The sequence below is a fragment of the Harpegnathos saltator genome, unplaced genomic scaffold, assembly GCF_003227715.2.
Source record: "Harpegnathos saltator strain DR-91 unplaced genomic scaffold, Hsal_v8.6 scaffold546, whole genome shotgun sequence".
NCBI classification, from domain to species: domain Eukaryota; kingdom Metazoa; phylum Arthropoda; class Insecta; order Hymenoptera; family Formicidae; genus Harpegnathos; species Harpegnathos saltator.
In genome coordinates, this window is record NW_020230367.1 from 49430 (window position 1) to 76762 (window position 27333).

At 38.4% G+C, this 27333-nt stretch overlaps 1 protein-coding gene and 1 long non-coding RNA gene across 2 annotated transcripts; both read left to right on the top strand.

Annotated features, from left to right (window-relative positions):
• Positions 1-17894: 17894 nt before the first annotated feature.
• LOC112589580 (uncharacterized) lies at positions 17895-19137 on the top strand. Its single transcript, XR_003113651.1, has 4 exons — positions 17895-18072; positions 18304-18435; positions 18724-18812; positions 19044-19137. It is a non-coding gene; the product is annotated as an uncharacterized LOC112589580 (long non-coding RNA).
• An 8-nt stretch (positions 19138-19145) lies between these two features.
• On the top strand, positions 19146-26654 carry LOC112589579 (uncharacterized). The gene is made up of 8 exons (XM_025303451.1): positions 19146-19174; positions 22542-22893; positions 23072-23223; positions 23645-23831; positions 23943-24002; positions 24316-24569; positions 25609-25764; positions 26015-26654. Exons 2-8 carry the CDS (start codon positions 22542-22544, stop codon positions 26066-26068), a joined length of 1215 nt encoding a protein of 404 aa, XP_025159236.1. The 5' UTR covers positions 19146-19174; the 3' UTR covers positions 26069-26654.
• The last annotated feature ends 679 nt before the right edge of the window (positions 26655-27333 follow it).

Here is a 27333-nt window from a genome sequence, read left to right on the forward strand (position 1 = left end):
TTGAGATGCCTTTCTAATTGACAATCTGGGATTTTCAACAAATGATTGGGCTACTTCAAATTGTCGCTCTTCTGTTGTTTGGGACCTTGGCCTCCCAGATTTTTTGCGGTTTTTATTACTCCCAGTTTTTACAAATCGTCTGATGGTGCGAGATACAGTCGATATTGAAATACCTTCGCCTTCATTACGAAAGTTTTCATTGAACAGCAATCTCACTTCACTGTATGACCTTTGTCTATCTTCCCATCTTCTCATCATCAATAGCGAAACTCTCTCATGCTCTGTAAGAGAAGCCATTTGGAATTGAAAACAAAAAATTTGCAAAAATTTGGTATAAAAAATTCGGTTTCTTTACCTTTAAATAAAAATAATAAGTAATATACCATTGATCGTTAATAATAATATGATAATAATTCAAAATGGACTAGAATGACATCAAAACTTGTTAAATCGATGAAAACTCAAAAACAATCTATTATCTGTTTGACACTGATAGAATCGAGACAAATAAAAACTTTGAAGCATACACTTTATCGATGGCGAACAAATTTTTCGGATACCGATTCTGGGATTTTTGAGCTCGCTAAAACTGAATCCGGCATCGGATTTTGCAAATTCAAGATGGCCGATTCAAGATAGCGGCCGATATTTAAGAATAACAAAAATTGGATCTCGTTTAAGGAGTTCTTGAAGTCGTTTCTGAAATCGAATCCTACGTTGGATTTTACAAATTCATGACCGATCCAAAATGGCGCCCTATATTGAGGAATTACCAACAATCGTAGTGTGACCTCATACCTGACGTAAAATCTCACTCTTCACATTACGGGGGGGGGGGGGTACAAATATGTGTTTCCAGCCTAAAAAATTAATTGACCTTGATATGACTGACACATAACCTTAAGAACAAGGTCAAGGTTCAAAACGTCATATTTGAACGTAAAATTTTTCAATCTGGACACTTTTAAGTCAAAAGTATGGATTTTCAGTCCTAAAAAGTCCGGTTTGACCTTAATAATAATCTTAACTCATGACCTTGAGAATAAGAGCAAGGTCACAGCTGAATGTCCCTTGTTGACCTCTAAATTCTTATTCATATGCGTAACATTGCTCCCTAGCAAGTGCATTTTCGAAGATATTTGCATTTTCAGCCTAAAACAATCTTAGACCTTTATGCGACCTTCAGAGGTCAAATTTGACAATGTTCAAGGTCATATCCGAACGTAAAATTTTCGCTCTTTTCATTTCTGGGGTCAAAAGTATGGGGTCTCATTAAAAAAATTGACCTGACCTTGAAATGACTTTCAAAGTCACTGTCAAGGTCAAATCCAAGGTCACCGTCAGATAGCCAGGAAAAAATCATAAATACCCAGTACTTCGCGTTTTTTCTAGGACTCATATTTTTCGAGTTATTCTGCTCTTCCGGGACTTTTATAACACCCTGTATATATATATGATATATCATATATATATACAGGGTGAGTCAATTAAAGTGTTACAGACTTATATCTTGGAAATGAATAATTTTAGAGAAAAATGTTTCAGACAAAAGTTGTATGATGTCAAATGAGACATAAGAAGGTATTATTGATTAGACCTTGATTAGCCATTTGAAGGTTACGTGAAAATCACCAACAATTTTTCAAATGGAACGCGCTACTTATTTTGGCATATTCTTATAACGTATTTCAAGAGCTTTCCAAAACACTATAACAAAGTATTTTTTTGTTAAGTACATCCCGAGTTATGAAGCTTCAAAGTTGCAGTACCGCCGGCATTTGCATTATCCAAGGTGTACCGCGTGGAGGTTGCACGATCGGATTTACACTTCTTGTGTGCGTGCATGCGTGTGTGTGTGTGTGTGTGCGTGCGTGTGTGTGTGTGCGTGCGCGCGCGCGCGTGTGTGTGTGTGTGTGCGCGTGTGTGTGTGCGTGCGACACGCACGCAAGAGGTGTAAATCTGTCCGTGCAACCTCCACGCGGTACACCTTGGTTAATACAAATGCCGGCGGTATTACAACTTTGAAGCTTCATAACTCGGGATGTACTTAACAAAAAAATACTTTGTTGTAGTGTTTTGGAAAGCTCTTGAAATATGTTATAAGAATATGCCAAAATAAGTAGGGCGTTCCATTTGAAAAATTGTTGGTGATTTTCACGTAACCTTCAAATGGCTAATCAAGATCTAATCAATAATACCTTCTTATGTCTCATTTGACATCATACAACTTTTGTCTGAAACATTTTTCTCTAAAATTATTTATTTCCAAGATATAAGTCTGTAACACTTTAATTGACTCACCCTGTGTATATATATATATATGTGTGTTAATAATCAAAATCCTGCTTTATAGCGATGTTACATATAATACAAGGAATACGGCGGAACAATTTGATGGTGATGTATTACGTTAACAAGGCAATATTTTTCATGTTCCAAAATTGTATTGTACGTGACATGCTGCAATGCCCGGTAGAGTCTTTTATATACGATAAATGTTAGGCGGCCTGATTGCGAAATCTGGCTTTGTAAAGACCTCGGGGATAGATCGAGGAATATGTTATAACAATTTGGTGCTGTTATATGATAGCAAAGAGGTAAAATATTTTTTCTTGTAACATGGTATTTCGCGGGACTCGCTGCGATGTTTCGTACGACACACGCTTTATTAATATATGATAAATTTTTGACGGCCGGAATGCAAAATCTGGCTCTGTAGGGATCTCGATAATAGTTCAAGGAATATTTCATATCAATTCGGCGGTTACATATATATTACTTCAACAAGGCGGAATATCTCTTCTTGTGAAATTGTATTCGCGTAATCCGCCTTAACTCTTGATGCATCTTTATTTATTTATAATAAAAGTTAGACGGCCTGATTGCAAAATCTGGCTTTGTGAGGATCTTGGGAATAGTTTTAGAGATATGCTATAACAATATGATGATGATATATTACATTAGTGAAGTAATATATCTCATTTTGTAAAATGGTATTGTACGCGATCCGCTCCGACATTTCATATATCTTTATTTATTTATGATACATTTTTCACGGCCTGACTGCGAAATCTAGTTCTGTAGGTTTCTCGGGGATAGTGTAAAAAAGATGCTATAACAATTTGGCGGTGAAACATATCGTCAACGAGGTGAAATTTTGCATCTCCTACAATGATTTTTCGATTGATTCGCTCCAACGCTTGGTACGACGGGCACTTTATATATATATTTTAAATTTTTGACGACCGGATTGCAAAATCCGGCTTTGTACCGATCTCGGGAATAGTACGAAGAAGATGCTGCAACAATTTGGTAATAATACCGTCAAAGAGAGTATCGTCAAAGAGACGAAATATTGCATCTCGTAAAATGATATTTCGAGTGATTCGCAGCTACGCTTGGTACAGCGGACGCTTTATTATTGTATTATAAATTTTTGACGGCCGGATTGCAAGATCTGGCTCTGCAGGGGTCAGGAATAGTTCAAGGAAGATACCATAATAATTTGGCGGTTATACGTATTGTCAACGAGGCAATATATTTGTTCTTGTAAAATTGTATTCCGCCTGATTCGCTGCGATATTTGGTACAGCTGACGCTTTAATTATATATAATAAATTGTTGACGGCCTGTTTGTAAAATCTAACTCTGTAGAGATCTCGGGAATAGTTGTAGGAAGATGCTAAAACAAGTTCATGGTCATATATTACGTCAAGTCAAAATATTGCTTCTTGTAAAATGGTATTCCACCTGACTCGCTGCAACTCCTGGTACGGCTGATGCTTTATTTATATATATCCCCTTAATAAAAAGTGCGTGTCACAGAAATCTCGAAAGTATCGAATGAATCTCGAAACGTTGAAGTCTCTTTTCCGCGATGCTGATTGGCTCGATCCGTTGCGGCTAGATTCGTGCCGCTTGCAGCTGTCACAGTTCGGGTGACAGATTCTTGAAAAAGTTGCGTATATGCAATTTGGTTAAAATTTTGTGCGTATAGAAAGAAAGAAGAGAGTAATAGAAGGAAGACAGAGATACGAAGTGAGATAGGTATGTATATCTCAAAACTGTAATATACGTAATATAAACTGTAATATAACTGTAATATACGTAATTTGGTGAAATTTTGTGCGTAATATAGAGAGAGAGAGAGAAGAGAATACGGCCTATGTGTGTCGGTTTGGCTTTATACGGTGGGGGCTTTCGTGCGGTTGAACATTAGCGCCAAAACACCGTTCCATCGTAGAAAGAGAGGGAATATGTAGCAATACTGCCAGTATACTCGCACGGCAGCAAGAAGAAGGAAGACAGAGATACGAAGAGAGTTAGGTATGTTATGGTTACGATAACATCTTCTATAGAGATATTCATATATACATGTTCATATGTACCCAAATAGAACAAATCAGTTACGGAAATATCAAATTGACGTCAAGATGTCGAAATAATGTGAAAATGACGTCATTTTAATTTTTCTGTTACTGTGTTCTACTTATTGGTAGTTTCAGTGAGACCTACTTATTGGTAGTTTCAGTGAGAATATACATAATAATTAATATTGTTTGTTTTCTTTTCAGATGTACAACAGTTCGTTTGTGAAGAAAATATATAAAAGAAATATTAGAAATATTAGAAATATATTAGAAAAAGATATAAAAGTAGATATAATATTGATATTGTAAATAATTTAGTTTTAAGCATTAGTTAAGAGAAGTTAAGAGTTTATTCTATTGTAATTTATATAATATATATAAATAATAGTGTAAGTATTGTAATTCATTTGTAACAAATTAATAAAGTACATATTTGACGATGTAATGACAACATGATGATGATGATGATGATGATGATGATGATGATGATAATTATAGGTAGTGCGCATTTGTGTTAATAGTAAGAGATTGAAGTTCAATGTGTATAATTTATTCTCTAACAAAAACTAACTACAATTTTATAAAAATATATTAATAAACATATTTGAGTGTATTAATATTTTTTTAAAATACCACGGCGTAAAATTGAGCGTACTCCAGAAGAAGAACAAGAACTTCATCAACTACAAACTAACAAACTACTAACAAACGAAAGGAAAATCAACGTCATCGTCGTGAAATACAAAAAACAGTTAATAATACATTAAATAGAGTTGAATCTAAAAATAGAGTAATTGAAATTAGTAATGACGCGCAGGTAAATTCTGTAAATGTAAATTTATTACATAAACAAGTTACTTGCATTGCTGGTACTTCAACTGAGAATCGTATTATAGAAACGAGTGGAAACATTGTTAAAAAATCTACAGATAATATTACATTAAATCAACAATATGTTATACATCAAATTACTTGTCGATTACGAAAAAGGAAACGACCTTTTATAGATATTACGAGTACAACATTATTTGATAATGTAGATGAATATTATATTGGTCCAATGAGTGTTTCTTGCATTCATTGTAATGCTAAACATTTTGCAGCTGAAAAAGTTATTAATAAAGGAAATTCATTTCATGATTGTTGCAACCACGGCACAATTTATCTCGAACCGTTGCCTGAATTACCTCTATTTCTCCGTTCCTTATTTGATGGAAGTCATGTAAAATCAAAAAATTTTTTTGATCATATTCGTAGTTACAATAGCTCATTTTCTTTTGCATCATTTAATGCAAATTTGGTTAATCTGCAAGGAAGGCATCCTGGTCCGTATTGTTTTAAAATACAAGGTAAAATTTATTATCAAATTAATACAGCGTTATATGCTGTGCAAAATGAAAGTCCGAGTTATGGGCAACTTTTTATCGTTGATTCAAATGAAGTAGTGAATCATCGTATTAATAGAAATTCGTGTTTAGATTTTGATATTGTAACAAATCTTGAAAGTTTAATGTAATATATTTCTCAATCATATCTAATGATGGGTGAAGAATTACAAAATCAACAGCGATCAGAAATAGATTCCGGTGAGCCTTTACCTGAATTACAATTACTATTCACGTTAAAATCAGGGATGGATAGACGTAGATATAATGCTCAGAGAACAAATGAAGTTGCTGCAGTTTTTAAAACGATTTCTGATGGTGAAATTCCTGAGTCTTACGTTACCATATGTAACCGAAATACTAAACCCTTGCAACAGGTGAGTACTATGGATCCAAGTGTAGAACCTTGGATATATCCATTGTTTTATCTATATGGAACTAGAGGATGGCATCGTAATTTAATGAAATTAAATAGTACTAGAAGAATAACTAGAGGACAATATGTTAAATATCGTATGGCCATTCGTAATGAATTCAATGTGTTTTTATTAGGTCGCCGTTTGTTTTAACAATGGCTTGTGGATAATTATGTAAAACTTGAAAAGGATAGGATAGATTATTGTAAAGCTCATCAAAAAGAATTACGCGTTGAAACATATCAGGGTTTAATAGATTATATGGAAAATAGGGCAAATAGTATAAATGCTCACGTTGGAAAAATGGTTATACTTCCCTCTACATTTATTGGGTCACCACGTAATATGTTACAAAATTATCAAGATGCAATGACAATTGTTAACAAATTCGGTAAACGAGACCTTTTTATCACAATGACACGTAATCCGAAATGGCGTGAGATAGAAGAAAACCTTCTTTTTGGTCAACAAGCTTCTGACAGACCTAATATCTGTGCTCGAGTGTTCAATATTAAAAAAGATTATTTAGTCGATTTAATCGTTAAGCAAAAATATTTCGGTGAAATAGCAGCATTTGTTTACGTTATTGAATTTCAAAAACGTGGTTTACCTCATGTCCATATGTTGATTACTTTAAAGCAAAATTTTAAAATAACAACTCCACAAATTGTAGATAAATATATTTCTGCTGAAATTCCAGATCCATGTGAAAATTGCATTTTACATGATATAGTTATGAGACACATGATTCATGGGCCTTGTGGTGACTGGTGTTTGGTTGATAGAAAATGTTCAAAACATTATCCAAAACCATTTGTTGAGGAAACTAGAATGGATGAAGATGCATATCCTTATTACCGTAGACGAAATGTTGGTAAAACTTTTGAACGTCCTGGTGGATATATTATTGATAATCGCCATGTTGTTCCATATTGTTCTGTATTATCAATTATATTTAATAGTCATATAAATGTTGAGGTAATTTTAAGTATCAAGTCAGTTAAATATCTTTATAAGTATATTTATAAAGGTCATGACGCTGCAACTATAATAATCGAATCAGCAACAGAAAATACAGTTATAGATCATAACGAGATACGAGATTATATCGAAGCTCGTTATGTAGGACCTGTGAAAGCGAGTGGCGTATACTCGAAAAGAAATTACAAGATAAAAGTCACGCTGTAATACGTTTGCCCGTTCACTTACCCAATGAACATAATATAACTATAGAGAATGGATCTAATGAAGATGTAATTTCTTCTGCTTTGAATCAAGTTACCATATTAATAGACTATTTTGCACTAAATTTACGTGATGAAGAAGCAAACAATTATTTGTACACAGAAATTCCATGTCATTATACATTTAAAAAAGAAAAAATCGATGGTGTCGCGTTGGGTCAAACGTAGTAGTCACTTTAATTGTGTAGGACGGATATATTCAGTTAGCCCAACGCAATTAGAACTATTTCACTTACGATTATTACTCACTATTTAGATTTACTCACTATTAAGGGAGCCACGAGTTTTGAAGATCTACGGACTGTTAATGGACAAACTTATCCAACCTTTACAGCTACATGTTTAGCTCTAGGTTTGATTGAAGATGATGAAGAATGGATGCGAGCTATGGATGAAGCTGTTAAGTGGATGATGCCGCGACAACTTCGCGGATTATTTGCACGCATTTTAATACACTGCCAACCGTTACATCCAGAAGAACTCTGGGAAAAATTTAAAATTGCGATGTCAGAAGATTACACGAGACATATTGGTATATTACAAGGACAAAAAAAAACATATGTTATAATTAACAATATACTTCGCGCTGAAGGTAAAAGTTTTTCTGATTTTTCACAAATGGAACAATTAGTAGAAGATGCTGAAGAGGAGAGCTACATGTCTCTTAATAAAATGACAGAACTTAGTACGAAACAATATAATCAATTAAATGATAAGCAAAAAGAAATAGTCGATATCATATTACATAATTTAGATAATAATCGTAATAATAGTGCCAATTGCTTTTATATCGATGGTCCTGGTGGATCGGGCAAAACATTTGTATATACAACTATATATTACTTAGCCAAAATTAGAAATAAACATATATGTAACATGGCCTTTACAGGAATTGCAGCGACGTTACTCCCTGAAGGAAAAACAGTTCATAAGACATTTGGATTGCCGGTCCCGTTACTGAACGATTCGTCATCGGCTATAAAAGTTCAATCAAAAGAAGCTAAATATTTAAAAGAAATAGATATTTTCATTTGGGATGAAGCACCTATGGCACCTCGATATGCTTTAGAGATTGTAGATCAAACATTGCGTGACATTATGGATAATAATTTACCTTTTGGTGGAAAACTCATTGTACTAGACGGTGATTTTAGACAACTTCTTCCGATTAAAGTACGAGGTACTCGAAGTGAAACAGTGAATCTATCTATTAAGTTTAGTTCTACTTGGAAATATTTTATAAATTTTTCTTTAACACAAAATATGCGAGTTCTTCCGGAAGAAATTGAATTTACAAAATTTCTATTAGATATAGGTGACGGGGTTTTAAATGATTCAAAAGATAATATAGAAATTCCTGATTGTTGTGTAGCACCACCTGGTTCAAATATTGTAACAGATATATACGGTGATATAATTCGTGAAAAAGACTTTAATGAAGTAGCTAAAACGGCGATATTGTGTGCAAGAAATGTCGATATAGACGAAATTAACAAATAGGTTGTTGAATTATTAGATTATTAGATAAAAGTGGTGAACGAATTTATACAAGTATAGATAGTGCTGTAAATAGTGATGATAATGGTGATATTATTGAACATTTATTACCAGAATACTTAAATAGTCTTTCTCCAGTATGTCTTCCTCCTTATGAGTTGCGTTTAAGAATAAATTCTATTGTTATGTTGATTAGAAATCTTAGCATCAATGAAGGTCTTTGTAATGGTACTAGATTATTAATTCTTGAACTCGCAAATAATTTAATAAAATGTAAGATTTTGTCAGGTGATAAGATAGGAGATATTGTTTTCTTGAATCGTATAACACTATATTGTGAAAACGTATATCCTTTTACTTTTAAAAGGAGACAATTTCCAATAAAATTAACTTTTGCAATGACAATTAATAAATGTCAGGGACAAACGTTTGACAGAGTGGGAATAGATCTTCGTAAAGATGTATTTAATCATGGACAACTTTATGTTGCTTTTTCACGAGTTCGTTGTTGGCAAGCATTACGAGTTTATCTTGGTAATCAACGAGATAATAGAAATGTTAAAAATTATGTTTATAAAGAAATATATACGTGATTTAAATTAATATTGTAATTAAATATGTATCCAGTAAGCAAAATGTCAGCAGATTGCGTATAGATTGTCAGCAAACTTGAGCAAATTCCCACATCAAAAATCATAGCCATCTGCGTCCGCATTAAGTTTATGTTTTACCGACAAGTCTTGCAAGCAGATAATCGCCAAAACACTGAACAGGTTTGCGCGCAGCAGAGGACCTGCTCCATTTCTGTTACCAATCTGTCGTCAGATCGCTATTGGCTCTGTACGGGTTTTAATGCAAATTTGCAGCAAATTTCCTGACAACAGGCTTTGTCACATTTCTGACGGCAGTTTGGAAGTAGAATTTTGAAATAACCCAAACAGCACAATTCAGTGAGAAATGACTCGCCGATCGACGTCGAAATGATATCGAATAGATGTCGATCGGCGAGTCATAGCAAGCTCGAAATTTACTCGCGCAGCGGCTATCTGGGTAATCATATATTCATAAATATAAACTTCAATGTTTACTTTCAAGAAATTAATATATTTGGTTAAATATATCTCACCAAACACAATGTTACATGTTAAAATGTGATATTTACAATTTATAGTGTTTTTCTGTCAAAATTCTTTATATCATTATTATATCCCATTCGCGTTTTTATTTATTGATACATGCACATCTGTCTTTTATTCTGTTGATTGACATATATTTCTATGGAAACCATCCGCAGTAAATCGTTTCTATAGTGTAACGAGGCGCAGATGCACCTCGTTACTACCGGCCCAACCGACCACCTGTCGGGCCGAAGAACGACGCTTTGCGCCACCCTAAGCTACCGAAACGATTGCGCCGCCGCTATCTCGCGCCGCTGCTATCGCGCACCGCGGCGATCACGCGCTGCCGCTAGCGCGCGTGGCCGCGATCACGCGCCGTCATCGTGCCTCGCGCCGATAGGTACGCCGCTCGATCGCCGCCGTATCAATTGTAGCGCGATCAACTATAAAACGGCAGCGATCGAGCTTCTAACGACCAGACCGATCCGTACCGCCGTTCGATCCAGACGCTCTATGTTGAAGGAAAGAATATCCGGACCGTTTCGCTCTGCCTTCCGCTTTCCGACTACCCGACCGGCGACTAAGAACACGGGATTGTGCGTCCGCAGTCTCGATCGAGCGTCCTCGATACTTGGCCGTCTCCCGTCTTCCTGGGCTCGTGCGTGCGCGTGCTCAGTCGAGCGTACTCGACAGTCTCTCGCCTTTACCCACCGCCTTGAGTCAGGGGTTCGTCCGTCGGCGAACTCCGCTGAGCGTACTTCAGCCTTCAGGCGATCCGTCTAGCGACCAAGAACCCGGGACGGTGCGTCCGCCGTCTCCGCTGAGTGTCCGCAGCACTTGGTCGTTTTCCTCCGTGAACGTAGGGAAAAGGGAAGGTGCCTCCTCTGTCGAGAGTCCTCGGCCCTGACGGACGAAATCATTTCGCGTATTCCACGACTTGCGTGCGTGCGTTCGACCGAGAGTCGAAATCTCCGGTCCGGCGACCATCTATACGCGAGCGATTGCGCGACGAGTATTGGGCGATAATTGTCCGAGACGCCCAGCGTCGCGAAGCGAGACCGATCACCGCGCCGTTACCGTCGTTACCGTCTACACGCGTCGCGCCTTCCGCGCGGCCTATCCGTCCGTACGAGCGCTTGTACCGCTCACCGCACCGCACCGTACCGTACCGACGCGCCTCATAGACGCGACCCGCGACAACGCCTTCGGGGCCGAACTCTTGTATCTCAGTAAGCATAGAATAAAGCTAAGTTATTTCGATTGCCATTGTCCAGTGTCTCGCTGCTTTACTCCTCCTCGAACCCGGACTCCGACGAGCATTATCCGCGCGAAACGCGTAGCGACGACCGAACAGCGGAGTTCGGCCGTTACATTTGGCGCCCGAACAGGGACCTTGGGAGGGGAAAAGCAGTAAGAGTGATTGCTGGCCCGATCGCGATGGCATGGGTACATAAATGTCAAAACAGGAACTGACCGAGCAGCTGTCCCGTCACAACTTGCATACGGACGGGACATTCGAAGAATTGCGAAGACGGCTCGGTCAGTTCGTGCGAAGGCACCCGGAGTTATTCACGGAAGACAACGGGGCAGCAAACCACGTAGCTAAGACCGATGAAGGGACCGTGGAAGTCCGCGACGAGACGCCCGAGCTGTCCGTGCTGCACGAGGGACCCGACGTACCGTTAGCAAAAATAATGAACCAAATTCGAAAGTGGGGCTGTCATTTCGACAGGTGAGATCCCCACGGGTTCATAGAACGGATCGAAGAATTGAGCGAGGTATATGGATACACAGGGGAATATTTGCTCCGAGGGCTACCAGAAATGTTGCGAGGCGAGGCCCTGGCGTGGTACCACCTCAATCGGCAGGCATGGACAGAGGGATTTTCGCCGGGACTTCCACGCCGAATATCTGCCGCTGAAACTGTTGGCACAGCTCCGCCACGAGGCTCGAAATTGCGTGCAAAAGGAGGGAGAGGCGTTCCGCACGTTCGCCAACGAAGCCCTGACACTTATGCGGCGCGCGGGCGGATGGAGCCCCGAGGAGCAGCTCGAGCTGCTCTACGAGAACATGCACCCGACATATAAAAGGGGTATACGCCTCGACGACGTAACAAACATCAGGGATCTCCGCTCGTGGGCCGCAGATCACGAGGACATAGAGCGCCAGATACGCGACCGCAAACCAGAAACAGCACCTGACCGTCCTCCTCGTCTACCGCGCGTCGCGCCAACCACCGCCGTCCTCTATAATCGGGAAGAATGTTGCTGGCGATGTAAGCAACGGGGGCACACTCGAGCGGAGTGTAGGCGCCCACCGAAGAAATTCTGTTCTCAATGTGGGAAGGACGGGGTGCTTACCCGGGAGTGCCACCCGTTGCCGGGAAACGAACAACGGGCCGAGAACCGCCATCCCGAGTCTCGGCCCTAAGCGAACAAGTGAGGTTCACGCCGCGCCCCTACCTCACCGTAAAAATCAACGGACGACCTGTCGACGCACTTCTAGATTCCGGATCGGAGGCCTCCTTCCTACACCCGGAGACAGCACGGCAGCTGGGGGCACCGATCCGGAAATCGAGACAACCCGACCCGATCCGACTGGCCGACGGGACCGTTGTACAGACCACGGGGACAATGACGGTACACGTACAGACGAAAGACCGAAACGTGCGACATGGCCTGCAGCTGCTCCCAAATCTCGGAAGCCCGATGATAATCGGAGTGGACCTGTGAGCCAAACTACAGTTAACCCTACCACTGCTACTGGACAGCACAAGGACGGCCGGACAATGGACGTGTACGATAGAAGACGGACTGACACCACGAACACCGGACGAAACGACCCGACTACAACACTTCCTCGAGCACGAATTCCGCTTATTTGAGGAGGTACGGGGGCCGACCGACCGCGCGCAGCACCACATTCGACTTAGCGATCCCCGACCCATCAAACAAAGATATCGGCCACGCAACCCCGCGATGCAACGCGTAATCGACGAGGAAGTCGAGAAGATGCTGCGGGACAAGGTGATCGAACCGTCCCGCAGCGCGTGGAGTTCACCGATGGTCGTTGTGCGCAAGAAAGACGGGTCGCGAAGATTTTGTGTCGACTTCCGGAAACTGAACAGCGTGTCCGAACCCGATGCCTATCCGCTGCCGCAGGTCACGGCCACGCTCGACAAACTCCGCGGAGCGCGGTATTTGTCTACATTAAACCTGCGGAGCGGATATTGGCAAGTCCCCCTAACACCCGAGAGCCGCCCATTGACAGCATTCGCCGTGCCGGGAAGGGGATTGATGCAATTTCGGGTGATGCCCTTCGGTCTGCATTCCGCTCCAGCGACATTCCAACGGCTGCTGGACGACGTACTCGGCCTCGAACTCGAGCCCCACGTACTGGTGTATCTGGACGACATTATTATCGCTAGTCGAACCTTTGAGGAACATCTCGCGCGCCTCGCCCAAGTTTTCCGGCGACTGCAAGCGGCCCGCTTACGCCTGAACACGCGAGAAATGCAGATTCTGCGTAGGTCGGTTACGGTACTTGGGGCACATCGTGGACAAGGAGGGCATCCGGACCGATCCGGAAAAGATCAGCGCAATCACCGACTGGCCGACGCCCACCACGGTACGAAAAGTACGACAGTTCCTCGGGCTCGCGTCATGGTACCGACGATTTATACCGGACTTCTCCGCGTTCGCCGCTCCCCTGACCAGACTGACCCGGAAGGAGGTGACCTGGCGATGAGGCGCGGAGGAAGACGCCGCGATGCACGCGTTGAAAATGCGGCTGACCACCGCCCCCGTGCTCGCGTGCCCCCACTTCGAGGAGCCTTTCCAACTGCAGACCGACGCGAGCACGGAGGGACTGGGCGCCGTCCTAACACAGCGGTTGGACGGCGCCGAAAGGGTTATCGCGTACGCGAGCCGCACGTTGAGCCGCGCCGAGAGAAACTATAGCGCGACCGAGCTCGAGTGCCTCGCCGTCGTGTGGGGGATCCGACGGAGCGCGACTATTTGGAGGGCTACCGTTTCACGGTAATCACGGATCACCAGGCCCTCCGGTGGCTGTGCAGTTTGGAAACCCCCATCGGGCGACTAGCCCGCTGGGCCCTCGAGCTTCAGCAATACGAGTTCGAGGTCCAGTATCGGCGGGGCGCCCTGAATACGGTCGCGGACGCATTATCGCGGCGACCGGAGGTGGGCGCAGTATCGACGGGAACGAGCTGCCCCTGGTACCGACGCATGAAAGATCGCGTAACTACGGACCCTGCCGCGTGGCCAGACTACGTCGTTCGGCAGGGCCAGCTCCTCCGCCACATGCTGCACGACCTCGACTTCCGCGAGGTACCCGAGGAGGAGCAGTGGAAGATCTGCGTGCCCCGGGAGCAGCGAGCGAGCGTGCTCCGCCAGCTTCACGACGAACCGACCGCCGGCCACTTAGGGGTGGCGAAGGCGATCGCCCGCGCGGCCCGCCGGTACTACTGGCCCGGCATGTTTCGGGACGTAGCACGGCATGTCCGGGCCTGCGAGACGTGCCTCGCATATAAGGCCACGCAGATCAAACCGGCGGGCCTTATGCACGCCACCGCGGTAAAGGGCCCATGGGACCAACAGGCCACCGTGGACCTGGTGGGCCCTCTGCCGCGGTCAGCCGGCGGACACGCGTGGGTAATAACGATGCAGGATCGTTTCTCCAAGTGGCTGGAGATGCGCCCGCTCCGGAAAGCGACAACTAAAGCCGTGGAACGAGCAATAACTGAGGGCATCATCCACCGACACGGCTGCCCTCACGCGATTGTGTCCGACAACGGAAAGCAATTTCGGTCCGCGAAATTCGCTAAACTTTGCGGGGCCTTCGGGATTCGTCATCGCACCACGCCCGTGTACGCGCTGCATTGCAATCCGGTGGAGCGGACGAACCGCGTGGTGAAGACTATGATCGCACAGTATGTGGGGAAGAACCACCGGAAGTGGGACGCATACCTAACCGCCCTACAGTTTGCATACAACTCGGCCGTCCAGGACTCGACGGGGTACAGCCCGGCCTTTTTGCTACAAGGACGGGAGTTGAGTCTATGGTTGGAAACCCGCACCGCCGCTCTACCGGAAAAACGCCGCCGACAGCTCGAGGAGGCATACGAGGTCGTCCGCATTAATTTGGCGCGAACTTTCCAACGCCAGGAGCGCTATTATAATCTGCGACGGCGCTCCTGGCGGCCTACGATAGGGGAGACAGTATGGCGACGCGAGCATCCCCTGTCGGATAAAGCGCGAGGCTTCAACGCTAAGCTCGCGCCGAAATACTCCAGGCCGTACGAAGTCCGGAAGATAATCTCGCCGGTAATCGTCGATCTCTGCGCTAAAAACGGCAAGTGGCTACGAAATATACACGTACAAGATTTGAAGTCATGCAGCAACAACAACGAAGAGCCACAGGACGCGGAGGTCGACGACCCGGAAGGGGAAACCGAAACAACGGCCCGGAGTATAAAGCGACGGCCTCGAGCAGCAAAGCCCACATCTTCTCGAGTTGTCGCCCCGCGATAAGCGAGAAGTTTTGGCAAGCGCAAACGCAAGCACAATAGCTAGCAATGAGCGAGCCCCGAGGAAAAGAGATCGAGGATCTCACCGTCCTCTGGACGGATCTCGCCCTCTCCGACGACGAGGAGAGGGCCCCGGCCGCCCCGCCGACGTCACCGCCAACGTCACTGACGACGTCACCGCCGCCACCATCAGCGAGCCCACCGCCGCCGTCGGCAAGGCCGCCGAACCCCCAAGTGCCAGCGAGGGGGACAAGGATTCAGCGGTCGGACACGACACAGCGTCGAAAAACGCTGATGTTGCTAACGGCTCCGCTGCCCCCACCACCCGGGGGCCGAGGACGCCAGCCAAAGTCACTGGCAGCAACTACAAGGGCTACCACCCGCCCCACACGGCCGCCGACGACTCCGCCGCCGCAACGACCGCCGCCGCAGCAACGGCCACCGCCGCAGCGGCCGCCACCACCGCCACAATGGCCGCCACCACCGCCGCAACGGACGCCGCCGCCGCCACAACGAGTAGCAGGGACGCCTCTCCTCCCGACGACGCGACCACCCTCGGGTCCGACACCCGTCCGACCGCCGAAGATACTCCGACCGGTCGGCCTGAGGCCACCGCCGCCGGTCCTCGTCGAAGTGGAGCCCGGCGTCCACAAGCTCGTCCCCCACGCGGCCGTCCACATCAGCCGTCGCTATCGCCTCCGGACACCTGAGGGGCGCTGGATGCTGCGTTTCCACGCAGACGGGCAACTCCGGTCTAGCCACCGCCTGCCGGACGACCACTCTGCCAGGGGGGTGATGTAACGAGGCGCAGATGCACCTCGTTACTACCGGCCCAACCGACCACCTGTCGGGCCGAAGAACGGCGCTTTGCGCCACCCTAAGCTACCGAAACGATCGCGCCGCCGCTATCTCGCGCCGCCGCTATCGCGCGCCGCGGCGATCACGCGCGCCGCGGCGATCACGCGCCGTCACCATGCCTCGCGCCGATAGGCGCGCCTAGTTCGGCCGTTACAATAGAACTGAGTTCGGCCGTTACAATAGAAATGTATGTCAACGTCATAGACAAGATAAGTGCATACGTATCAGCGACGGAGAAATATCTTTGTGACTGCAGAGTGATTTGTAGAGCAAATAAAGTAAGTAAAAATAGTAATAGTAAAAATAAAGTACAAATAAAAGTAAAAATATATATATATGTATATATAACTATGTGATTTTCAAAGTATTCATCTAATCGCTTTGTAAATTAAAATTCTTTTGCAGAGAGATGGATCCTCTTGCGGAACAGCTGAAAGATATAGAAAACATGGATTCTACGGAATTATTAAGCCCTAACGATGTTTTCGATGAGGTGAAGATATACGACTCAACCGTGTATGTACTTTTTTCTATCGATAGTTTTGCATTATTTATTCATTTTGTGGTTATCATATATTATCAATGTAAATAATGTATGTATGAAGTTTCAGAAATATTAGTGCACGTTGTCAATTGTAACTATTAGTAATAGAAGACTCATATTTGAATATCTTTTTCAGATTAGCGATGACTGATTAATCTCTGAGACCTAAGCCCAGAAAACAACGAGGTCTTGTAGATGTCTAAAAGATATCTTATGAAAGATTTCTTTAAGATATTTCTAAAAGATATCTACAAGTTGTCTATAAGATATCTAAATAGATGTAGTGGAAGATATCTTTGTAGAATTTATAAAAGATATCTATAGACATCTGAAAGATATCTTAAAAGATATCTTCAATATATTTGTAATAGATATCTAAATGATATCTTTTAGAAGATATCTTTAAGAGCCGATTGTTTCAACTTCTTGGTAAGTTAAATAATAGTTTAATCATAATTTGTCTGTCTAATTTAAGGAAGGAATTAAAATAGACAAATTAACTAATTACTTTAAACTTGGAACAACCGGCCCTAAGGCCGGTATTCTATAAGAAATTGTTCTCCTATGGGATATATCGTATCATCCGATCTCGTGTGAATCTTCAATTATATTTAAGACATTCTGAAGTTCATCTTGGCTGCATTCCCTAATTCACGGCCAATACTGAAAATCTGTAGTTCATGTAACGTAGAACAATATAGAATTTCAGTGCTGTCAGTGAATTACAGAACGCAATCCTTGAGATACTTCGTAGCCAATAAAATAATCCGTGCAACATAACAACAAACAACAGACAAATAACAACAAAGAACAGCCCAGATAGCAAAATGTGCGCAAACATATCTTTTAGACTTCTAAAAGATGTCTAAAAGACGTCCTACTTCTTTTAGAAGTCTTTAAACATCTTTGTAGACATTGTGTTATCTGGGAGGTAAACAAAAACAGATCGATTGCGTATCTTGAAACGTGGTGAATTCTAGTAAATTCACTTACTTTTGTCATTCACTTGTTTCAATACACGCAATCGACTCTCAGACCTCGTGACTTCCTACCGAAAAGAAACCGTGCGGTTCAAGGATCCGATATTTATCAAAGGTAATCCTCGAAATCCTTCAAATTTACAATTGTATCTGTCTTTATACTTAAATCCTTTTGCCATTCAATGTTTAATATTTTCTGTGCGATTTGTATAACTAAGAATATTTTAATATAATTTACTCTATCCTAACCTTATGTTTTGCTAGAAAATTAATGTTAGTAATAAATGTGCTACATTTTGTACTTCAATGAACATTAGGATTTTAATCAATCACATTTTATATTTAGGTTTACAACGGAATTGACACAATATTCGGACTGTACCAGTAGTACTTGGTTGTTGTCCTCCGTCTTCACACAATTATCGCCATAGAAATTATCTAATTTAATGAATTACTTGCTGATAAACTCCTTGATAAGGTATTCAAGTAATGATTATGATTCTTTGAAAAATTGAAAATTAGAAATAACATAACAAGCAAATAACCAAATCTGTGCGAGCAATCTATTAGCAGTATTTGTGACACAATCCTCCATTACATTTAAGACCTTCTGAAGTTTATCTTGGCTACATTCCCTAATTCACTGCCAGTACTGAAAATCTATAGTTCATGTAACGTATACTATAGCATTTCAGTGCTGTCAGTGAATTACAGAACGCAGAGACACTTCGTAGCCAATGAAATAATCCGTGCAACATCTGATTAGATAGTTCAGCAGTGCAATTCCAAACAACAGACCTCATGACTTCCCACCGAAAAGAAACGTGCGGTTCAAGGATCCGATATTTATCAAAGGTAATCCTTCGAAATCCTTCAAATTTACAATTGTATCTGTCTTTATACTTAAATCCTTTTGCCATTCAATGTTTAATATTTTCTGTGCGATTTGTATAACTAAGAATATTTTAATATAATTTACTCTATCCTAACCTTATGTTTTGCTGGAAAATTATAATGTTAGTAATAAATGTGCTACATCTTGTACTTCAATGAACAGGATTTTAATCAATCACATTTTATGTTTAGGTTTACAACGGAATTGACACAATATTCGGACTGTACCAGTAGTACTTGGTTGTTGTCCTCCGTCTTCACACAATTATCGCCATAGAAATTATCTAATTTATGAATTACTTGCTGGTAAACTCCTCGATAAGGTATGTTCAAGTAATGATTACGATTCTTTGAAAAATTGAAAACTAGAAATAATATAATAAGCAAATAACCAAACCTATGCGAGCAATCTCTTAGCAGCATTTGTAACACAAAGGCAATAGATTGCACACAGTATGTATTAATTAGATTTTTATGGCAGATTCGTGGTATATTGCGTGCAGAGCCTGCTAATAGACGTTAGCAAGATCTGCATTCTGCCATCAAGCTGCTGTCAGAGCTGTCATAGATTGTGTTAGCATACTCTGCCGGCAGTCTAACAGCAGATTGTGGACATAGATGTCTGTGGATCTGTCGCCAATCTGACGTCAGTATGTGCACTGATTGTTTCAGATTTGAGGGTTTCATGGTCGGTGAATTTCTTCATTGTAATAGTTTCCGGTTGAGTACCGCGTCCTGAAACAGTTTTATGTCGACGTTTCGCTAACATTGCAGTTTGCATCTTCAAGGCTGAGAGTCCTGATATTGAATTTTCCTCTTTCGTGAGTGTGCTTAGGTATCCCTTTCCTTGTGTTGAAGAAAGAAGAGGAGAGAATAATTAATATCAAAGCTCTCAGCTCTTAAGATGCAAACTGCAACGTTTCTGAAACGTCGATATAAAGCTATTCCAGGACGCAGTACTCATCTGGACGCTACTACAAAGAAGAAATAGGACATGATGTTTCTTTTTTAATCTACACGAAATATCTTTGTAATAAAATCATTGATATTCATTCAAAGAAAATTAAAAAATATAATAGTTTAAAAGATATTTCATACTCTGGCATAATTAATATAATAATATTAAATATTAAATATCTGGAATAATTTCACTTTTTCATATATTCGATATTCAATTTTCGTATTTTTATATGTGGAAGAACTACATATTATTTATTAAATATTTTGCCTTTATATCATGAAATTTTCATCATTTGTATGTAGGATTCAAACGACATATAATAAAAAAATTAATAATGCCGAAAAGAAAAAGATATAACGATTTGAGTCGGTCTCAACAATGGCGTCGGCGACAAAATATTGATTGTGCAGTACATACTATTGATACAGGCGATACATATAATATTAATTTAGACATTGAGATTCCTCATGAAATGTCTAATGACAATATTCTTATTGAAGAGAATAGTAACAATTATTTGAATAATAATAATATATATATGTATGGAGATGTCGAAGAATGCAATCAAAGAATTGATTCTTATTCAAATTGTAGTTATTCAGAATCTGATATGGAATTGATTGCCGAATGCAATAATCAATGTTATAAAGATTTGAGTTTTAATGTACAGAAAGAACTTGCATTATACAAATTTCTTTGGACATGGAGTCTTGAGTATAATATTACTCATGTGGCTCTAACAAAATTGCTTCAAGGTCTCAAAATCAATGGATATGAAAAGCTTCCTTGTAATGCGAGAACTTTATTGGGAACTTCGAGAACAACATCAATAATTAAGAATCATTCTGGTACTTTTTATTATCATGGATTGCAGACAGCATTGAAGAATCATTTACGATATAATAAACCTCTCCATGAACGTTGTGAAAATGAAATTAAAATCAACTTAAGCATTGACGGACTACCATTGGCAAAGAGTTCTAAATCGCAATTTTGGCCACTTTTAGGGCAAATTGTCCACGTTCATTATAAAGAAAAACCTTTTGTTATTGGAGTATTCCACGGATATTGTAAGCCGAAGAAACCAAATGAGATTATTCATCAATTTATTGAAGAATATAGTGAAATTCAAAATAAAGGATTCCAATATCGAGGAAAAAAATACAAAGTTTTAATAAATGCTATAATATGCGACGCCCCGGCAAAAGCATTCATGAAATGTATTAAAAGTCATACAGGATATTATGGATGCGATAAATGTGAAGAGGAAGGTAAATGGAGGAACAATCGAATGTTATTCCTTAATGAAAATGCTCCATTACGCACAGATGCAAAATTTTTATTACGACATAATGAAGATCATCATGTGGATAATTCACTTTTTGAAAACATTGGATTGAAAATGGTAACACAGTTCCCATTAGATTATATGCATCTTGTTTGTCTCGGTGTCATGAAAAGACTTATAAGTATGTGGATCCGAGGAATAAAGGGCATTAAACTGCGTGCTTCTCAAATTGATCAATTATCTATAGATTTAGAGCAGTTAATAACATACATACCTAGAGAATTTTCTAGGAAACTAAGAGGTTTAGATGAATTAGATCGCTGGAAAGCGACAGAATTTAGACTGTTTCTCTTATATACTAGTCTATCAATTTTATGGTCATATTTGCCAAATGATTATTTGAGACATTTTTATGTTCTACATTGTGCAATTTATATTCTTTGTAATCCTGCCGATTGCGAATACAATAACGAATATGCACATGAATTATTAGTACATTTTGTACAAACATTTAAAATGTTATATTCTGAGAACTACGTTACATACAATGTACATAACTTGGTTCATTTACATGTTGATGTTAAGAATCATGGGTGTCTGGACATGTTCAGTGCTTTTCCATTCGAAAATTATTTTCAAGAAATGAAACGAATGCTACGAAAAAATGCACAACCGTTACAACAATTGCACAGACGATTAATGGAAAAATGTCAAACTGTAAGAAATATTGGGTATAAACCTGAAGAATATCCCATTCTTCAAAATGCCAAGAACGAAGAATTATTGTTTGGATGTACACAATCTCATAAAGAAATAATATTTGAAAAATTTACACTATCCTGCATCAAAGAAGCCGATTCTTATTGTTATATGAATAACAGAAATGTTCTCATGATTGAATATATTGGAAAAAAGAATGGAGAAACAGTAATACTTGGAAAAAAGTTAAAAAATTTCGATAATATATCTTCATATCCATGTGATTCGCGAAATTTGAAAATCTATGTCGGAAATGAATGGTCTGAAATTGGAATGTATCCAATAAGTCAAATAAGCGCAAAAGCAATGCGACTTCCTTACAAAGATACATTTTGTATAATTCCTATTCTACATACTAATGATTGAAGTGAGTTGTTATTTTTTATAAAAACAACTGTAATAATTTATAAATAAAACTAGTAATTTATAAATTGTATTATATCATACATAAATATATTATATTATACAAGTAATATTGTTTAATCCAATTTGTAATTATGACAGATATTTATATAAATAATAAGTTTTATATATATAAATATTTTTTAACAATAAATTATGACAAGTTTGAACCATAATTTGGATGCTTTAGGATAGAAAATCATAATAATTATGAGTGAAATTATTTTCATTTATTCTCTTAAATACTTCATCATTACTTAATCAGTATTTATTGTTACAGATGTATTACATCGTATTTTGGGACGAATACTGCCAAGTCGTTCCCGATTCTTGGGTAAACTTTAATGCAAAAACATTTACGTTTCCATTGTCTAAAAAAAATATTACCAATACAATAAAAAAGAAGATAAGTCCTGGAAATGATTGGAACATCAGTCATTTTCATAAAATTTTAGGACCTTACAATACATTTGATAAGGCTCGGGAAGCAGAAAAATCTTGTATTGATATATCCACTTCGGATGATATTCAATTTGCTTCTTTAAATGAACCAATCCAAACATTGCCTCTGAAACGTTTGATAACGAAAAAAAAATTTTATGACGATGAATCGAATAATTACGTGAATGATTGTAAGTTTCAAATTCTATTACAGCAAATTACAAAATATAATATGATAAAACGTAAAGTAGCAAATTGAAAATGAGTAACAAAACTAATTTACTAATATAATTATATACTATATATAAGTATATAATTATAAAAATAAGTCGTAAATCGTTGAAAAAATTAATTTTCTATAAAATATAGGTAATATTTCCAAGAAATATAAATCAAATCAACATCCCCCATCAAATTATAAAATACACGAAGGGATTGGAGCTACATCTACAAATGTTGAACTTGAGAAAAATTCATTACATTTTAGATCAGTGAGTTCGGAATATAACGTGCAGAAGCGGGTGAGTACTACAAATATTAATGATTAATATATAGAGAAAAATAGCGCTAATTAGGACGTGCTTTTATTCAGACATCGATTATTTTTTAATAATTTATAATTGGAATAATCGTAACTATTAATACATAGCTGCAAAATAGACATTTCACAGGCATTTCTATGTTGTTCAGTGAAACAAAATAGTAGCATTTGATAAAACCATTTATATATTTATTACAATACGTGGATAATTATTACTTAATTAATAGTATTTTATATTTTTATTTATTTATATGTAAATATAGATGAGAGTTGAATAAATTCGGACAAAAATCGTTATTTAATTTATAAATACATACATAAATATATATTTGTACACACACACGTATATGTTAGATTTACACACACATACAATTTGTATATTAATATACTTTGAATTCCAGGAGGAAGATAAAATTTTATCCGTCAAAAATAATCCATCTAATTGCAATGTCCCTTCACCTTTAAATGAACACCAATTTTCAATTCAAGTTTTTCATGAGGATGAGCAAGATGATGAAGAGATGACGGATGATACTAATTCTCGTGATTATGATCGGAACATCGATAATAAGGAAAATGAGATAATTGGTAATGACAAATTATATAGCGGTATACTTTTTGTCATGGCATATATTATATAAAGTTAGTTGAATAAGTAAATTCAATAATCTGTGAATCTATTTCTATTATTTTATTTAGCGATGAAGGCTCTCCCAATTACAGAAATGAATGTAGACGAGGATATACATGTAATTATAAGTAAGATACATTTTTCTTTCATATAGATGAATACTTTCTTTCATATAGATGAATACTAATTGATTGATCATACTAATGAATACTAAACAGTGAAAATAGTAAATCATTTCTAAAAATTTGTAAATTTTAGTAATGTATTGTTTTAGTATTGTTTTAGTATTGTCATCATATATAATATAGTTATTATTATATTTCCAAAATACTTTTATCGTATATTGTAGTGTACAAAGTTATTAATAACATTAAAAAATTAGTCTCTGAAGATGCTTACAGTAAAATATGAATGATGAAATATAAATAGTTCTTCTTGCAGGTTCTTTATATGAAAAAGTAGATACTTTACATCAAGACTTTCAACAATTCAAAACAGAGATAAAACACGAAGCAGCTAAAAATAACACAAAATTGAAAGAAATAGTTGCTATTTTAAGAGAAAGTTTCCAAAGAAATGAAGAAAATGAAGCAATAACTATGGATTTAATGCCTGAATTTCCAATGACATCCGTCGAGGAATATGTACAATTTAATGAAACATTGAAAAATGATGAAGCAATTCGTAAATGTTTTGTAAGTATATTTTGAATAATGTGCAATTCAATCAGTGATTCATTGACTGATATGAAGAAAGTATTTATATTCATATGTGTGTGTGATATATATATGATATATATATATATATATCACACACACATATGAATATAAATACTTTCTTCATATCAGTCAATGAATCACTGATTGAATTGCACATTATATATATATATATATATGTGTGTGTGTGTCTGTGTGTGTGTGTGTGTGTGTGTGTGTGTGTGTGTGTGTGTGTGTGTGTGTGTGTGTGTGTGTATACAGAGTATTTGTTAACTAAAGGATCATATTCAATGGAGGCATAGAGCTGATTAAGATAAACAAAAGTCAAATATCTTTTTGCAAAAATCATAAAAATTACTGAGTAATGCATGAATAAAAATCGTGCATCGCAGCGGTAGTAAGAGGTGCGTTTGGTCGCTGAAGCTCGCATATCGAATCAAGTCGTCTAGCAATAGTTATCGGCGCGCGGCAAGAAGAAGAAAGGATTATTTCTGCACATTTTCCCTTCTGCTTGTCATGTGCCGGTAAGTATCGTTAGATGATTTGACTCGATCTGCGAGCTGCAGAGACCGAACGTGAGTTCTACAACCAATTTTTGTTCATGCATAAATCGGCTATTTTTATAATTTTTACTACATGATATTTGACTTTCTTGTTTATCTTAATCAGTTCTATGCCTCCATTGAATATGATCCCTAAACAAACACTCTATATATTCATACATATGTGTATGTGTACAAATACTTTCTTCGTATCCATCAATATATAATTTATGCCCGATTGAAAACATTGTCGCATATGTGAAAGTAGTTTGGTAGCAGGATTTCATATATCTTGCATCAAATTTATTGTTTACTTGCGATCTACTGTTGATGATATTAGATTGCACTCGAAATCTGCTCACATAGATTTGGCCATATGTATATAGTAATATCGAAATACGAATAATAATAAATAATAAAAGAAAAAAAGTCACGTATACGAACATTAATGTCTATATTAACATTATTCTTTGCAGGAAAAGAAAATAAAGTGTATTGGTGGTGACTCTACACAAAAAATGATCTCCAATATACTCACATATTGCATAACATTTGATGTAGGACACAAGTTGACTTGGACTGGTGCAAAAAATACTATCGCAATCGAAAATACAACTTTTGCAAACATTATAGTTAGTATATTTTAACAATTACAAATAAACTATATATATATGTATCTCTTAATTTTTTCAAATGTTAAATTCTCTTTTATATCATTTTCAAATATAGATACAAAAAATACTTTTAAACATTAGTGATATGTAAGGACTATAACTTGTCATAATGTTTAGAGTACTATTATTTTTGTTTATATAAATAGATATGAATTTTTCCAACCAGATATATCTACTAGTACTAAAAACATATAAATACTATCCACAGGTACTGTCAATCGTACAAAAGGAAATGGACCTGATGACTGTACCATTGCATTGATTGTCAAGCATGTAAAAAACTGGCTGCAACATGCAGGTGATAAAATGAGATATCGAAACAAAAAAGTGCAACAATAAATTACTCTGTAATTAGTATACAGAGTGTCCGATAATTCCGCTAAAAACCGCGATATAAAAATAGATTAAGTGAAACTGAAAAAACAATTCCTCTATGATTTTGCGAAGAAGCACGTAAAATTGTATTATTAATTAAAGAAATTAGCTAATGATCAATTAATTAATAATTCTATATTTTATGTGGTTCTTCGCAAAATGATATAGGAATTTTTTCTTCAGTTTCACCTAATCTACCTGTACATCGTGTTTCTAAAGCGAGTTACCGCACAGCCTGTATACTTAATAATAAGAAATTAATTAATTATATCTTGCATGGGCGTTGCCAGGAGGAGGCAGAGGAAGACCACGGTCCCCTAAACGTAGAAAAAAATTTATTTTTTTATACGAAGGCGCTGCAGTTTTTTTTTTATTTTTTACCGGCAATAAAGTGATAAAATTTATATAATTTTTTTGCATTGAATGCTTAAATTGAAAGAGGTGGCTTGTGTATGGTCTGCCTGAAAAAAAAATTCTGGCTACGCCCATATCTTAACAAGCAAGTAACGTTTTAACGCAAACAATGTTGTTACGTTATATAATTTATATGAAAACATATTTTATTATAAAACAGTCAAATATAAAGTGTAATAATTATAATATTTAATATATAATTAATAATTATATATTAATAATTAATATATAATTTAATATAATTTTTATATAATAATTATAAATATAATAATTATATATATTTATAAATAAAAAAATATATACACAATATATATATGTATGTGTGTGTGTGTTGTAATGTTAATATAATCGTCAATAAATATAATATTAACGCAATACTATTATTTGTTATTCATTTCTCAATATTTATGTTTTTTAAAATATATTGAAGACTTCTAAAAGATATTTGTTAGACATCTTTGAGATATGTGTAAAAGAAATCTTTTAGATGTCTTTTACATTTCTGCAAGATGTTTTTTAAGACATCTTTTAGATATTTAGAAGATATATAAAAGAAATCTTATTAGAGATCTTTTAATACTCTATAAGATGTCTTTTTACATTTCTGCAAGATGTCTTTAAGACTTCTTCAGGATTACTTAAGGATATCTTCAAGACATCTTTAGATATCTAAAAGATATCTCAAAATGTTGCGTAAGACATCTTTTAGATCCCTAAAAGAAATCTTTTGGGGAAAAA